The sequence below is a fragment of the Sciurus carolinensis genome, chromosome 9, assembly GCF_902686445.1.
Source record: "Sciurus carolinensis chromosome 9, mSciCar1.2, whole genome shotgun sequence".
Lineage (NCBI taxonomy): Eukaryota > Metazoa > Chordata > Mammalia > Rodentia > Sciuridae > Sciurus > Sciurus carolinensis.
Genome location: NC_062221.1, coordinates 22683729 through 22698067, shown reverse-complemented (window position 1 = coordinate 22698067; position 14339 = coordinate 22683729). Strand labels below are relative to the sequence as shown.

The 14339-nt window shown below is 41.5% G+C and overlaps 1 protein-coding gene across 8 annotated transcripts in view; it reads left to right on the top strand.

Annotated features, from left to right (window-relative positions):
• The window catches only part of Tmem108 (transmembrane protein 108), a 325980-nt gene that overhangs the window by 161442 nt on the left and 150199 nt on the right, over positions 1-14339 (top strand). For 4 of the 8 annotated variants that reach the window (XM_047564395.1, XM_047564391.1, XM_047564394.1 and 1 more), the window contains one exon: positions 7528-7609. In XM_047564395.1, the coding sequence (XP_047420351.1) occupies positions 7570-7609 (40 nt within the window). In that variant the 5' untranslated portion in view covers positions 7528-7569. Of the gene's footprint in view, positions 1-7523; positions 7610-14339 lie in introns of all 8 variants that reach the window. The other 4 variants (XM_047564389.1, XM_047564392.1, XM_047564393.1 and 1 more) reach the window with 1 other exon arrangement.

Sequence of the window (14339 nt, the reverse complement as noted above, 5' to 3'; positions counted from 1 at the left end):
CCTCTAAGAGGTCACCAAGAGTCACATCATTAGAACAAAAGAAACTCCTATCACCTAGAAAATTCCAAGGGATTTAGGAGCTCTGTGTCAAATGCTCCTTTCACTCTGGAAATTGCACAGGTCTTAGGAGCTCAGTCAGCAACTGGTACAAAGACCAAACATTCGAACAAGAGATTCTCCTAGCACCCTTGTCACCCAAGAAATCACAAGGCTTTCAGAGCTTCATGTAAGGGACTAGGAGAAAAGACCCACGTACATTTTTCTTATTATTTCACAGCTTTATGAGTGTCATTTTACTCATCGTTTTCTGGCTGTTTGTAGATTCTTTGTTCCTCCTGCCTCTCTTGCTGTCTTCCATTGGGATAACTGATTTTCACTAATGGTATTGAGGCCCCGGGACAAAAAGGACAGTCAGTGTAAATAATAAATAATTGGGTCCAATCGGGAAGATGGGGGCTGGTTGGAAAGGAGAGGAACTAAAACGCTGATATCTCCAGAGCTCTTCCCCCTCGTCCTCCAGCCTGTTGCCAAGGTGACCTATCTCCAGAGAACTGAATCATTCCTCCCTGCAGGGAGCTGTAGGCATTGTTCGTTAATGCCTCCTGGGCCGCTCCCTTCCTGCCCAGGGTCCCTCCACCTCTGGCCCATCTTTTGGTCACGTAGACAAGATAAGGGGAAAAGGAGGGGGCATGAGAACAAAGGAAATCTAAAATGTGTAGCAGGGGCAGGACACCCCACTTCTGGATAACAACTCTGGATCCCCTTCTCTGCAGAGAAGTCTTACCTCTGTTCTATCCTTTAAATAAAACTTGCTTTCTACACTTGCCTTGGCATTTCTCTGGGTGTTCAATGTTCACATCTGGGGAAACGGAACATGTCCCTGATTGATTCTCATCACCAGTATCAATATGCTTTGACTTCTCATTTTTTGTCTGTTATGCATCTGCCGTAGGTCTTTGTTTTGTGACTACCACGAGGCTTACAAAAAACATCTTAGACTATTTTTGCCTGATAACAATTTAACTTCGCATGCAAAAGCTCTATATATTTAATCTACTTCCATGTTTTTTATTTTGATGTCACAATTTATATCTTTTTATATCATGTGTCCCAAGCAAATTATGATAGCTGTTGTTTTTAATAGTTTGGTCTTTTGACCTGCATACTAGAGATATAAGTGATTACCATTACTATATTAGAGTATTTTGAATTTGCCTATGCATATTGCCAGTAAACTCTACCAGTAAGAAGTTTCCATGTTTCTAATTAGTTTCTTTTTCTTCAGCCTGAAAAACTCTCCTTAGCATTTCCTGTAAGACAAGTCTGATGGTGATAAACTCCCTTAGCTTTTGTTTGGGAAATTTTTATCTGTCTTTCACTTCTGAAGAACAGCTTTGCCAGGTACAGTTTGCTTGTTTGGAAGATCTTTTCCTTCAGCACTTTGACTATGTCATTCCACTCTTGCCTGGTCTATAAAGGTTTCTACTGATAAATCTGCTGTTAGCCTTATTAGAACTCCATTATACTTGGTTTGCTTCTTTACTTTTACTGTTTTCAGAATCATCTCTTTGTCTTTCATTTTTGATGGTTCATTTATAGTCTTATTATAACAAGTCTTGATGTAGTTTGGATTGAATCTGATTGGAGACCTTTGACCTTCTTGCACTATTTATTTTGATCTTCCCCAGATTTGGAAATTCTTTTGTTACTTCTTTAAGTTTTCTCTTCCTTCCTGTCTCATTTCTTCTTCCATAGTCCCTATAATTTGAATATTTGCTTTCTTGATGCTTCCCCATACATTCCTTAAGTTTCTTCTTTTCATTCTTCCTCCTCTTTTCTCCCCTATGTATTTTCAAATAATCAGTCTTAGTGGATTTTTTTTTCTCCTGCTTGATTAACTCTGCAATTGACACTGTTACATTTTTTTCATTTATTATATTTGGAGGTCAAATTTTATTTTTTTATAACTTTATTCTAAGTTCTCATTTTGATCAGTTATTACTTTCCTGATTTCCTTGTGTTGTTTCTCTGAATTTTCTTGAAGTTCATCAAGCTTCCTTAAAATAATCATTTGAATTCTTTGTCAGGTAGTTAATCTCCATTTCTTTAGGATCAGTTACTGGTGCTTTATTTTGTTCCTTTGGTGGAGTCATTTTTCTCTGTTCTTGACCCTTATGGCTATGCATTGGTATCTGCATGTTTGCATAAACAAGAGCTTATTCCAGTTTTTGAAAACTGAATTTGGGAAAGCCCTTCATTAGCCTGTCCAGAGATTCTGGGCAGGCTATCCTATTTGTGGGAAGGTTTGCTGCTGAAATTCTTGAGCATCCTGGCCTGGTGCATGGTTCAGTAGGTGTGTGGCCCTGGTCCAGGGAATTTGTCCTAGAGTCTGGAACCACTGGGGTGGACCTGGAGTCGAGTTCTGTGAGGGTAGGTTGCTTTTCTTTTACTCCATCCTTTTGACTGTGAAACTCTTTATTTTCTTGAGATTTCATCTCAGAAATTAGTTGTCTTTCTTAGAGCATTTAAATTATTTCCCGAGGGACCATACTGATGCAATTAATGTTTCCGCCTCTATGGTTAAAAAGAGGCTTTTGATGTAATCTAATTGTGGCTCACCATCTATCCAGAACAACACAATTGACCCAAGAGACTCAGCGAAGAAAGCATCATTAGAACAGCAAGTGAGTTCAGTCAGGTCACAAAATGAATAAAAAGAACTCAGTTGTTTTCAAATGGAGGGAATTTGAAAACACATTCTATCATAGTAGCAAAAAACAAATATGAAATGCCTAGGAATTAACTTGATAAGACTGTGGAACTTAAATAAAGGAAAACCACTACAAAACTCCACAGAAGGACCTAAATAAAGATGAATTTTGAATACATAGCAGGCCATATGGTGCTTTTGGTTGAGATACCCTTGTGTAACCCAGACAGTCCTACGTCTCCCATATCTACAGGCTCCATCATTTCTTTGGTAGCTAAATAAAATGACTCTCTTCCAAGCATTGTTAGAAGTCTATCTCTTTTTTAAATATCTCTAAATATCTACAGAGATTATTGAGAGGCTTATGTTTCCCTTGATCAAAGTAAATCACAATTATTTTTCTGTTCTCTTGTTACTTGATTATTCATTTATTAATTCATTCACTGTTTATTTTCTATATACATTTATTGAGTGCTAACCATGCCCTAGCACTCTTGTTACCCACTGGCCATTGCTTATGGCTGCTGGGCTGCTGCCTCTTAGATTCACCCTTATCTTGGGACATTGCCCCTGTCAAGCACCCATACACAGCTATTTTGTGCAAGATTTCTGAGGTTTGGAGGATATGAGTGGTAGGTGAATATTATGGGAGGGGAGGAATACTGATATAGCATGTAAGTACAAAGAGCATAAATCAAGAATGGACTAGAAATTAAAGTTCACAGGTCACACCTGTGAGGAGCTTCTCACTTCATGCTTTGTGTTTGGGTCTCACCCGCTGCCATCATTTGCAATGCCCTCTTCCTGTCACTCAGGCATCTCCTACTGGTCATATCAGCCTCTGTGATTTCTACACCCTTGGCCCCTGTGTTAGTCAGCTATTTCACTGCTGTGACTAAAAGACCCAACCAGAACAACTTTAAGGAGGAAAAGTTTATTTGGGGACTCATGGTTTCAGAGGCCTCAATCCAGAGACAACAGTTTCCATTCCTCGGGGCTCAAGTTGAGGCTGAACAACGTAGCAGAAGATTGTGGCAGAGGGAAGCAGCTCACATGGTGATCAGGAAGCAGAGAGAGAGAGGCTCCACTCTCCAGATACAAAATACATACCCCAAAGCCACGCCCCCAACGAACCACTTCCTCCAGCTACACCCACCTGCCTCCAGCCACCACCCAGTTAATCCCATCAGGGATTAATTCACTAATTAGGTTAAGGCTGTAATCCAATCATTTCTTCTTCAAACCTTCTTGTATTGTCTCACACATGAGCTTTTGGGAGATACCACATCTAAACCATAATAGCCCCTTTCTCCTAGCCCAAACCTTTGGAAACTCACTTTTCCTGTTATTACATAGCTAAGAGCAATTTAGCTGTCTGTCTCTCATCCTTACTCATATAAATGGGGATAGGAGTAGTATTAATTTGCTTAACTGAAGAAGTCATTGAGCTATAGTATTCCCTTCCCCTAGGAAAAAAAAAACACAAACAAAAACACTTCTCACCCCTTGAAAAATAATTTTTTTTCTGATCTCCAGAGCAACACGCTTTAAAATATTTATTTTCCTTCTTACCACATTTGTATTTTGAAGAATTCAAATCTCTCCCAAGCAAACAGAAGATAATTTGAACTATAATGCCAATAATTTTTTCCCCTGAAATTCAATAAAATGATCTTCAAGTTAATTTGGAAGGAAAAAAATAAGCTCAAAGAACAAGCTGAATCTTGGAAGAAGAATAGAGGACTAACTCTGGGTTTAATATAAACACTCTTCTAGTGGAAGAATGAGCAAGCAGAGAAAAAAAACCCATAACACAAAATCTATAAACAGGTCTAAGAATATGAAAGTACTGAGAATATAATAAGTGAAATACCTCCAGAAGAAAACGCAGGCAAGTATTTATGTAATCTCTGACTGAGGAAGTTATTTCTAACCATGGGAGAGGGTGGAAACATTGTTATTAAAATCACTTTTTTTTAAACCCAGCATGCAAAATAAAAAATAAAAAAAAAACAGCATGTTATAGAACATGGATAAAACTTAAAAACATTATGCTAAGTAAAAGAGCCAGATACAACAGATCACATACTGTGTGATTCTCTTCATATGAACTGTCCAGAATAGGCAAATGCATAGAGACACTGAATTCACAGTTGCCAGGGCAAGGGAGGGCAACTGGTACTAAGCCTGAGGGTTTCTAGAGTGACTAACATGATCTGCGTAAGGTGACAGTGAATGAACAAATTTTGAATATACTACCAACCAGTGAATGGTATACCTTAAAGGCTGAATTTTATGATAAGCGAATTGTATCTTTTTTTTTTTATTTGCAGATGGACACAATACCTTTATTTTGTTTATTAAGTTTTATGTGGTGCTGGGAATTGAACCTAGTGCCTCACACATGCTAGACAAATGCTCTACCACGGAGCCGCAACCCCACCCCCAAACTTGATCTTAATAAAAAAATTTAAGATAACTGAGGTCTACCTTTGATGTTGAAGCCAGAACTCTAGGTAATGAGTCGAATTGAGGAAATGAAGGCCAGTTTGGATCCTGGAAGTTGGAGACCGCCCCTGGGAGACTGGAATGTCAGTATCTCCAGAGCCCTCTAATCACCAAGTTTACCTGCCCTACGACCCATCTCAAAAGGCTGCAGGCAGGGAATTGCTAATTAAAGGCCCCTGGGCTGCTGCCTGCCTGAATCCTCCACTTGGCCCTTGCCCCTGCCCATCTGCTTCTCACCTTTTTGCCATCTCACTGGCATCTCCTGGGCCTAGACAGGTAGGCAGAAGGAGAGAGATAAGCAGGGAGAGAAGGAGAACAAAGGAAACTTTAATCTATAAAAAGGGCCGGGCGCTCTCACTTCTTGGGATACCAGAATACCAGCCATGGCCCCTCTCTCCCTCCAGGAAGAAGTCTGGGTTACTACCTTTAAATAAAACCTGCTTTATATGCTTGCCTTGGCCTTCTTCTTTAATGTCCAAACTTCAACATTTGAGGAAGCAGAACTTGTCACTGATAACTGGTGGTATTGAATGTCATAAGAAAAATAAGACCTGCATGCCAATAGAGAATAATCAAAGAATATAATTAAAAATTTTAAGGTGGATGCCTGATAGACCTATCAAGCGCACATTAAAGCAATGGGATGAAGTATTTATCTATTTACTTGCAAAGATGAAAAAATTATGAGTTTCCATCATCGGGTAGAGTGTAATCCAGTTAAACATACTGGTATTGATGAAGTGAAGTTGGTAATATATTTATTTTCAAAAGTCTTAAGTTGTGTTCTTGTGTTTCCATTTCTAGAAGCTTTTCTTAAATACTGTTTGCTATTTGAAATAAAATAGTAAAACAGGGCTGGGGTTGTGGCTCAGCAGTAGAGCACTTGCCTAGCATGTGTGAGGCGCTGGGTTTGATTCTCAGCACCACATATAAATGAATAAAATAAAATAAAGGTCCACTGACAACCAAAAAAAACTTTTTTTAAATAAAATAAAATAGTAAAACAATAGAATCAACACAGGAATATGTTTCTGCTGTTGGAAAGTAGGAGACAGAAAATGACACAGACCAACAAGCACACATTGGAAAGGCCAGAGGAATACACCCCAAAATGGGGGCAAACGATGGCCTCTTGGGGGTAAGAACCTTGTTCGTTCTTGTCTGTATTTTCTGTTAATCAGTACAGTCCTAGGACAAAGGTGTCTCCGAAGAAGGATCCTCTGAGAAGTTCCCTAGGAAAAGGGGAACCGGACTCAGGACCAGAGGGGTCCTTAGCTTACCTGGTAGAAAAGGATTTTCAGCACACACCAGTTGGAGGCACAGACAGGGGTCTGTTTAAGGAAATAGAGTCACACTCAAGGGAGAACGAGAGGGCCATCTGGAGAGCCAGAGATGCCTTTTGGGTTCTCAGCTCTCTTTAAAAGGAAACTCGGTGATGGGCCGAATGGGAAGGTACGTAGGAATGATGCCTTTCTGGTGATCTCCAGAGGGTTTCTGGTGGCCCAGGCCCTGAGGATGCTCAGGCTGACGTCTTCACTATCTCATCAATAGATAGCACTGGAATGTCCCCTAAATTATAGGTCCTCAAGATTTCATCTCTCTCTGCTTAATCAATTTATTGAAGTGTTAATTAACAATACTCCCGTAGATTTACAGGTTTTCCAGGAATTTGGCAGTAACAGGCCAGATAGGGAGACAGGCTTAGGGAGTAACAGGCCCGGAAAAGCATGCAGAATTTCTGAATTAAAATTTTATTTCCTTGTCCTTTTATGTCTCCATTCTACTGATTTCTTATTTATTCTATCCTACCTCAGTCTTTTGCAAATAATCTATGTCAGAAGTATTTTTTTCTGATCAGGAAACAATTTTTAGGACATTATTTTAAATAATACAACTTCAAGTATGATGAAACTTGCTTGTTTTTTTTTTTTTGTTTCAGGTTGTGTATGTATGTGTGTGTGTGTGTGTGTACTTTAGCAGGAACAAGGTTAGAAAAGAAATTTCTAGTTTCTCCTCTAGATTCTGGAGGGATTCATGAAAGTTCCAAAGCCAGATTCTCCCTCTAAGGCTGACCATGTAAGATGCTTTCAGGACCATTCATGGTTCCAGGATTCGACCAATCAAGAGTGGTCGTTTTACAACAGGGACCATTGTCAATTAAACTGTGGTGTATCTATCTCAAGATTTTTTTCTGCCCCAAATACAGGTATTTTAGAATTTACAGCCAGGATCACATTAAGTGGAGTGCTTTGCATTAGTGATGATTTTCCCCGGATGTAACCATTTTCTTCTCCCATTTTCCTAGACAGAATCATGAATAAACTGGAGGATAAGCAGGACCAGATGATACCATGAAGAGAAGTTTACAGGCCCTCTATTGCCAACTGTTAAGTAAGTTCCAAGTGTGTTTCTTCTTTCCTAGAATATACCAGTGTCACTGCTTGCTGAGTGCCAGAGACTGACATGTTTTCTGGAGGAAGACCAGGGCTCAGTCAATGAGAAAGGACAGCAGATTTTCCCTCTGTTTCATCTAGATAAAGTATCAAGCATTAACAGATTCTAATGCTTGGAGTGTCTGTTGTAATGTGGATCCATTATAACAATTCTAACAGGACACCTTAAGCAATGTTAATTCAAGAATGCTGCTCAAAAGCATTCTTGCTCTTGGTTCTGTAGTAGAATATAGGGTCTTCTGGTATGATCTTCCTTAGGTTTCTCACAGGGAGGAAATGGTAGATTGTGTTTTCTGGATTTGGTCACATAGACCCGTTAGCGTGCCGTGACAATACAGCCTTTGGCTTGGACTGTTATATATGTTACATATGATTCTTAGTTAATGAGTGGTAGAAATGCCATTTCTTGGTTTTGTGGTGGAACAAGGAGTGTTTGATTATGACATACTCCTCGTGTTTGGGGGAATGTGCCACAAAGAGCCATTTACCATGTAGTGACTGTACAGCTTTTGGGACTGAACTGCTACTGAATGAATGTAAAAACCTCCACCAATCAGAACCTCCAGTGTTCTGATTGATCCACTTGGCACAGCAGGCATTGCCCAATCCAGGTCCAGCTACAGGCCCCAAGCTGGAAAACTTGGAGTCCATTGTGTCTCATTCTTGCTTCGGTAAATGGAGGGCCTATCTTTCCTATACTGAGCAGCTCCTTGTTAATTTCTCAGTATTTTTTTTAACTGAGAAAATAAAAATGAATAAAATGCAAAGAGATTGAGATGCAAATCACCAGCCAGACAGCCCTTAGAATTTAGCAATTCAGGTTGTATGTTGTACCCCCAGTGCAAAGCACTTTATCTACAGACAGCATTCTGGCTGAGTGTTTTAATTGACTTATTTCTTCTGCTACCTTCTAATCCCTGAAACACAGATCACGTAAGGCTATTTCAGCCCAGTGGAAAGTCGCCAAGACTTGCAGGGACTCTCTTATGTTCTTTTCTCGTGTGTTCTATGGACTGTTGGCTTCTTGCCTTTTTTTTTTTCTTTTTTTTATGATAAGCTGGTTTTTTAAAGAAAAGGCTTTACAGATTGAAGAAGCAATGTCATCAAGGAATGATTAACTCTGCCTTGATGAGAGAGGGGACGTTTGAAGGATAAATAGGATTTTACACGCAAGCACACACACACACCTCAGAGGATGAGAGACAGGCTTTGTAGTAGAAGGAAGAGGAAATGAAAAGACAGCATAAATACCTTTGGGAGGCAGCGGAATGCTTTTTAAGCTCAGCTATGCTGATCATATATGTCCCAAAGTTTGATAATATTAAAATTAAGGTCATATATTATTTGAAAGGTCTTTGGGTAAATTATTTTACACTTCAGAGACAATCTTACACTATGACAAGGTCTGTGTTCCTAAACTGAGCAACTATGAAGGCTAAAGAAGGGGTTTTCAACCATCATCTGGACAGCTACAGAAACTAGCTGGGTCTCAACACCTTGTGGTTTGCAAAGCTTGCTGGGATATGCAGACAGCCCAGGTCAGGTAGCTCTTTGCAGGTTAGGTGTAAGACAGTGGTCCTCACTAAATCACCCCAGTTGTTGGCGTGCATACACACACATTAGCTCATAAATGTCATCGGTGTCCAGTTACCAAGTTACGCCTACATTAACATTGTTCACAAACAAAATGATTTTGCCATGTCTAAAATGGACTTAAGAACTAAAGGGGCCACACCAATTTAAGATGTTATATGTAGTTCAGCAAACTGATATTTTTAATTTGGGAAAAGAAAAAAAAAAAACATGACCGATTATACAGGTTGTTCATTGTTACATTACAAACTACTCCAAAATGGTGGCTTAAAGCAATAATGGTCATGTATTTTGCTCATGAATTGGCTACTTTGGTAGGACTTGGCAGGTACTCCTGTCTCTGCAGCAGTGCCAGGAACCTAGGCTGGAATGACTCCACTGGCTAGAGGCTGGAACAGCTGGGACTGTCCCAGCATTTCTCTCTCTGCCTGAGGCCTCCTCACACGGCAGATTTTGGCTTCATCACAGCATGATGACCTTAGGAAGGTCAAACCTCTTACCCAGCACCTCACCACTATGAGGTTGGGGTGAAACCTATAAGAATTAGCTTATGAGTTAAACTTGAAAGACCTAGAATAATACTGCATTAGTCAGCTTTTCATCACTATAATGAAATACTTGAGGCAGACTAACTTTATAAAGAAAAGAGGTTTGCTATTTTGGCTCATGGTTCTGGAGGTGTAAAGTTTTGGGCCACATCACGTCCTTCATGTTGGCAAAGCCCCAGGGCTACATGGACCAAGCACTACATGGCCAAAGGCAGGGAGCACGCATGTGTAGGTATGTCTGTGTGGTCTCTCCCCCTCTTACAAAGCTGAGATTCAGTCATGAGGGCTCCACCCTAATGACCTTATCTCATTCTAATTCATTCTCATTCACTTGCTTTCCCAAGGTCCCACCTCAAGTGCTCATCTTGGTGATTATATTTCAACACCTGAATCCTTGGGAGATACTGAACCTGTATTTGTGAATATTCACCATAGCAAATACTTATGCCACATCATACTGCCAAGGGAATCACTAAGACCAACCCTGATTCAAGGGGAGGGGAATTATGTAGTAACAATTTGTAGTTATCTTTGGTTTACCCCCGAAAGTATCCTTTGGTTCAAAAATAATACTAATAAAACACCATTGTGGACATCAGCCACATCACGAGTTGTCACCGTCAGCAGGGAAGCCGCTCCCTCCTGAGTACCTTGGGGGTGTTTGCCGAGCAGTTTCCCCCACCGTCTCATTCATCCCAGAGCTGCAAGCTTGAAGATGGAGACTTACCGTGAATTCCTTGAGGACTGGCCCTGGGTACCAGGCAGTGGGTGGTGGAGCTGAAATTCACATCCAGGTCTCTCTGACCCTTGCCAGCATGGCCTGTTTATATCCTGCCAAGGAGCAGTGTGGCCCTCTGCTGCGCTTGTGGCTGGAAGAGATGGCTCCAACCTGTGTTCCGTAAAGCGAGCTCTTGCTGGTGATGTCAGGTGAGCTGAAAAATCCCAGCCTCTCTCTGGATCATTGTGTCACCATCAACAGTCATTGGCGCTTGTGTGTCTGAAGGGGACTTAGCGCTGCGGTCTTTGGCAGATAGGGGCAATTGAGATTTTAATACTTTACTTTTATTAGGTTTGATCCCCAGCACCAAAAAAATAAATTAATTAGTTAAACAAAAAACCTTACTGAAACCACCTCTGCCTTCTTATTTCTTGTACTCCCTCCACGGCACAGAACTGAGTTTTTCATCTCGCCAGCATGAGCCCTCTGGGGAAGTGTAGCATATTTTATAAGAAACCTTGGAACAAATGAAAGTCTGAGGTTGGGGCATGGTAAGGAGAACCTTCATGGTTACGTAAAAACCAAATCCCCATCCTTCATTTGTTCTCTCTAAGACCTAGGCAATCACTTAAGTGTGAAGCTGATGGAAAGAATTCCTAGGTCTTCAAACCAGGAGCGCAGAGTTCAGATCCTCTCCTTGCCACTTTCTGTGGCTTACCTCAGGTAAGTTACTTGACCTCAGTGAGCCTCTGATGGGAAGGGGGATGTGACCACCCCACACTGACTGAATGCATGGCAAGTGGAAGACCTGCAATGGATGCCAGTTCCCTCTTCCTGTCTGGAAGAGATGAGTGAAACCTCTGCTGTACATTTCTATGGGATCTTCTGGTTTGCAAAGCATTTTTCCAAAATTTGATCCTGACAACAACCTTATAAGGCAAGGTGGGAATTAATCTTCATTGATCTTCATTCAGTGGAGAAAGGAGTCACCATAGTTGTCGCCGCCTGCAGCAACAAATGCGTGAGTGTTTATCGGAGGTCAACTGGGAATAAACTATTTTTCCTATATTCACTAATTTATAGAGGAAGAGAGACTTTGAGAGAAAGGTAGGCTTTGCTTAGAGGAAGAGAAACTTTGCTTATCAGGAAGAGAGACTTTGCTTAGAGGAAGAGAAACTTTGCTTAGAGGAAGTTTTAGAGAAAGAGAGGCTTCTACTCTTATCAGAGATCTATTTCTTCTTAGAGTTGCGTCCCGCATCCTGTGAACTAGGTGCTATCTATCTGAGGGCTAGCTGCTTCTGCTAGCTGCTGCTTCTTACTGCTGCTTCTTCTCTCTGCTAACTGCTGCCTTTTTCCTTCTGCCTACTGCCCACTTATATTCCCTCCAGGAGGCAGAGGGCGGAGCCACGGCAGTTGAGATCAGGCGAGGAGCCAGCTGCCCAATTACAGCAAGGGTTAAAATGAGCAGGCCTGAGCAGGAGCACTCGGGAACACCTGTGCACGCGTTGTGTGCGTGGACTTAATTGAATATGGCCAATGATAAATCACCTGGGTGTGCTTATATCAATCAACCTCCTCACTGCCGATGTCATCAAAGCAACCTCCCGCTGGCCGCCAGGCGCCATCCTGGCACAGCCCACATGGCACAGCCCCCAACATCAGTCAAGGCTGCCTTTCCCAACTACAGCACAGCTTTGATAAAAACGTATTTGTAATAGAGCATCATCACCAGCCCTAGAACAGGACGCTGCTGGGGAGGCACTGAGTCTGCATCATGAGTTAGCAGCCTGGTCTTAGCCTGGGCACTGCATACTGGAAACTTTTTTCTTTGCTCCCTTGTTAAGGCAATTATTGTGATCTTGTGAAAATCTGAAGTTTTGATATGCCAACATCCATTCTAATCAGAGTTGTTTGAATACTTAAGAAGTAATATTGTTTGGTAACTTGAGTCTGTGTGACACACCGCTGTTTCAATTTCTTAAGTCACGCTCTGTGTCATCACTAGTACATCCTACCTGCTCGCTCATGCATCCTCTGCATATACCGATCACTGCTGACCACCCAAAATAGCCCTTTGTTCGACCCAGAGAACTGCCTGTGGGTCTATGTCTTACAGGCCAGGAGGCGAGGAAGAAGATAAAGAGCTCTCCTCACGTGAATTATTGTCCCTCGCTTATAGAATTGAGAGGGGAAAGTGTACCCCATTTTCTTTACTGGGGCATGGGTCTGTCTCAGTCTTAGATTTTGCGTGCACGCACACACACACACATGCACACACACCATAGTACCTATCTCTCTTCCACTGTCCTAGGTAGGATGAGAAGTTGATTGGATCTGCATACAGTTCATCTCCTCTTGGAATCCATTTTTGATTGAATGCTCTGCTTCTCATGTGATCTCTGGAACTGAGCAAAATCCTTTGAAATTATTTTAAAGTGAGATAACTACCCTTGGAGACTTTCCAGTTCTATCCTTTCTTGCAACACACTAAGTTTATTCTTCCCTCCAGCCACTTCTTTTTTTTTCAAATATTTTTTAGATGTTGATAGACCTTTATTTTACTCATTTATTTATATGTGGTGCTGAGACTCAAACCCAGTGCCTCAACATGCTAGGCAAGTGCTCCACCACTGAGCCACAATCCCAGCCCTTCCCACCAGCCACTTCTGAAACTAGAAGAATCCATAGAGTACTATCTTCCATGAGGGATCGACATCTTCCCTCCATTCTTCCTTCATGTTTTCCTGTACTAAACCCAAGGTCCCCAACCATGGCACCTCCATAGGCCAGCCGTCCTACCAAGGTCTGCGATCTGAGGTTCTCAGGTGCTCTGTTAGACAGAACTAATGAACACCAAGGTGCGCTCATTGGTTAAGAAGTTATGGGACTCTTCCTGCAACCCCCGGGGGTGTGCACATTTTTAAAGAGATGAATTTCACCTTCTTAATACAAACACTATTTTGGTGTTATTTTGAGCAGTATTGTAAGCAAGCTCGCTTCCCAGCTTCTGTTTGTCTGGATGTTCCTGAGTAGATCATGGATCTCAAATCTCCAGGTTATTTTGAAATCTGGGCTCATCCTTTCCTTTTGGGACAGCTACTACCAGAAATGGTCTTCTTATGCCTTCTCTGTACCCTTGTATCATCACACTTCACCCAGATTTCCCAACCCCCCCAAACTGGAAGGCATCCTTGACTCTCTCTCTGCGCCGTCTTGGGTGCATCTGGATGTCAGCTCCTGTTGGCGCCAACGTGTGAATCCACTCGAGTCTCTGCATCCCCACTGCCTCTGCTTTGGAGGAGGGCGCCCGGTGTGCTCGCCTGGACATTTCAATCATCTCCCTGCTTCTTGTTCTGATCTTGAGCCTCCTTCTAAATGCACCCTGGCTTTGCTTCAGAATTAGCTGCCCGTCCTCTGCATAAGCTCTCTGTGGTTCTCCATCCACCAAAAGCAGCAGCTCTCACGGAGTCGTCCACACAGTCCTGAGAACGCCCGGGACCTTTTCAAGAAGTCTTAAAGGGCCCTCCCTTTTCCAACTACTCATCTTTATGAAATCATTTTTTTTCATATATTTGAACCAAAATAACATATCTCAACAGATTGAATGCAAAAGCTGATAAGAGAACCAACTGTCTTTCGTAAGCCAGACATTAATGAGATTTACAAAAATATAAAACAATGCCACCTTATTTTTTTGGTCAGAAAATATGGCTATTTTTCACTAAAAAAAAAAAAAAGTTATTTGTTAAGATGTGATAATTTTGTTGTTACTTTTAATGAATGAATTTGGGGGGAGGGTATCAAGGATT